Genomic DNA, 1,351 nt, shown 5'->3' with positions numbered 1-1,351 from the left:
GCTTTACACAATTGATGTGTGTATGGATTGGGATAACAGTTGTATGAGCCCCTAATAAAATGTCAACAAAAAAAAAAGAATACCAGCCCAACTCTGAGTAAGAGTAAAGACAAAAACAACAACAACAACAAAAAAAAGACTTGCAGTTAAACAAGTGGCCATATAGCAGAGAAGCAACAAGCCCACATGGTAGAAGCACACCAGCCTGTGGGATCATGAGGTGTTGACAAATCAGGTAAAAGGCACCAGAAGACCCAAAACCTGTAGACAATATAGGACATCCTCCCACAAAGGGTCACAAGGAACGGATGAGTCAACCAGAGCATAGCACCAATATTCCTCTGGTTCTTTGAAGCTTCCTGACCCACCCCACTCCCACACTGCCCCATGTCCTGTCTTGCCTCAGTTCTGGCTAGACCACAGCATGTACACTGGTACAGATAAGAGCACATGCACATGGAATCCAGGTGATAAATCCCTGAGGAACAAAAATGGGAGTAGCAATACCAGGAGGGTAGGGGGGAGAGGGAGAAGGGGAGAAAGGGAGAACCGATCGCAATGATATATGTATATATTACACACACCCCCACATACCCAGGGAATGAACAACAGAAACGTGGGGAAAAGGAGAATAGTGGTCAGGGTAAAATATGAAAATAATAATTTATAATTCATCAAGAGGTCACAAGGGTGGGGGAAAAAGAGAAGCCAATATAGAAAGGGCTCAAATAGAAAGGAAATGTTTAGAAAATGATGATGGCAACATATGTACAAATGTGCTTGATACAAATGATGGAATGTTATAAGAGATGTAAAAGCTCCCAATAATTTTTTTAAAAGTAGAAATGTTTAATGGGCCCAACGTTTTTCTCTTGATTAAAAAAATAATAATTTAACACACATTATAAGCATATATATTATTGATGTAAAATTATTTTATTTGGTTACCTAAAGCTAAACCTCAATTAAATATGAAAGACTATAATTTTCAGTTGACCTCAGATTTATTAGTAATATGAAAAAGAATATTTAGACAACTTGCTTACCCGTTTTATTGTCAAAAAATTTGATATGTCTATCTTCATGGGCTGTTATTGTAACAGGAAGTGTGGGATGACTTACTACTCTGTTGATATGATTACTGGATTGTAAACCTAAATAAAAAGAAACACAATGCATTAAAGTTCATACTTTCAATCAAAGGTTGAATAACTCTTTAGATGGTTAAAAAATAAACAATCCTTAAAAACCAAAGCATTAGAGTTTAACTAAATCATTTTACGTGTATATAAGAACTCTCATATATTAAACTTAAACACATGAACTTTATTAATTTCATATGATACATGAG

At 35.8% G+C, this 1,351-nt stretch overlaps 1 protein-coding gene across 2 annotated transcripts in view; it reads right to left on the bottom strand.

Annotated features, from left to right (window-relative positions):
- The window catches only part of STRN3 (striatin 3), a 90,098-nt gene that overhangs the window by 12,602 nt on the left and 76,145 nt on the right, over nucleotides 1–1,351 (bottom strand). For both annotated transcript variants that reach the window (XM_045287863.1, XM_004698517.2), the window contains one exon: nucleotides 1,047–1,154. In XM_045287863.1, the coding sequence (XP_045143798.1) occupies nucleotides 1,047–1,154 (108 nt within the window). The remainder of the gene's footprint in view (nucleotides 1–1,046; nucleotides 1,155–1,351) is intronic.

This window comes from Echinops telfairi, unplaced genomic scaffold (assembly GCF_000313985.2).
Source record: "Echinops telfairi isolate 266 unplaced genomic scaffold, ASM31398v2 ScPeMD7_18;HRSCAF=68, whole genome shotgun sequence".
In the NCBI taxonomy this organism is placed as follows: domain Eukaryota; kingdom Metazoa; phylum Chordata; class Mammalia; order Afrosoricida; family Tenrecidae; genus Echinops; species Echinops telfairi.
The sequence above is the reverse complement of the archived record's forward strand: the minus strand, read 5'-3'. Positions and strand labels throughout refer to the sequence as shown.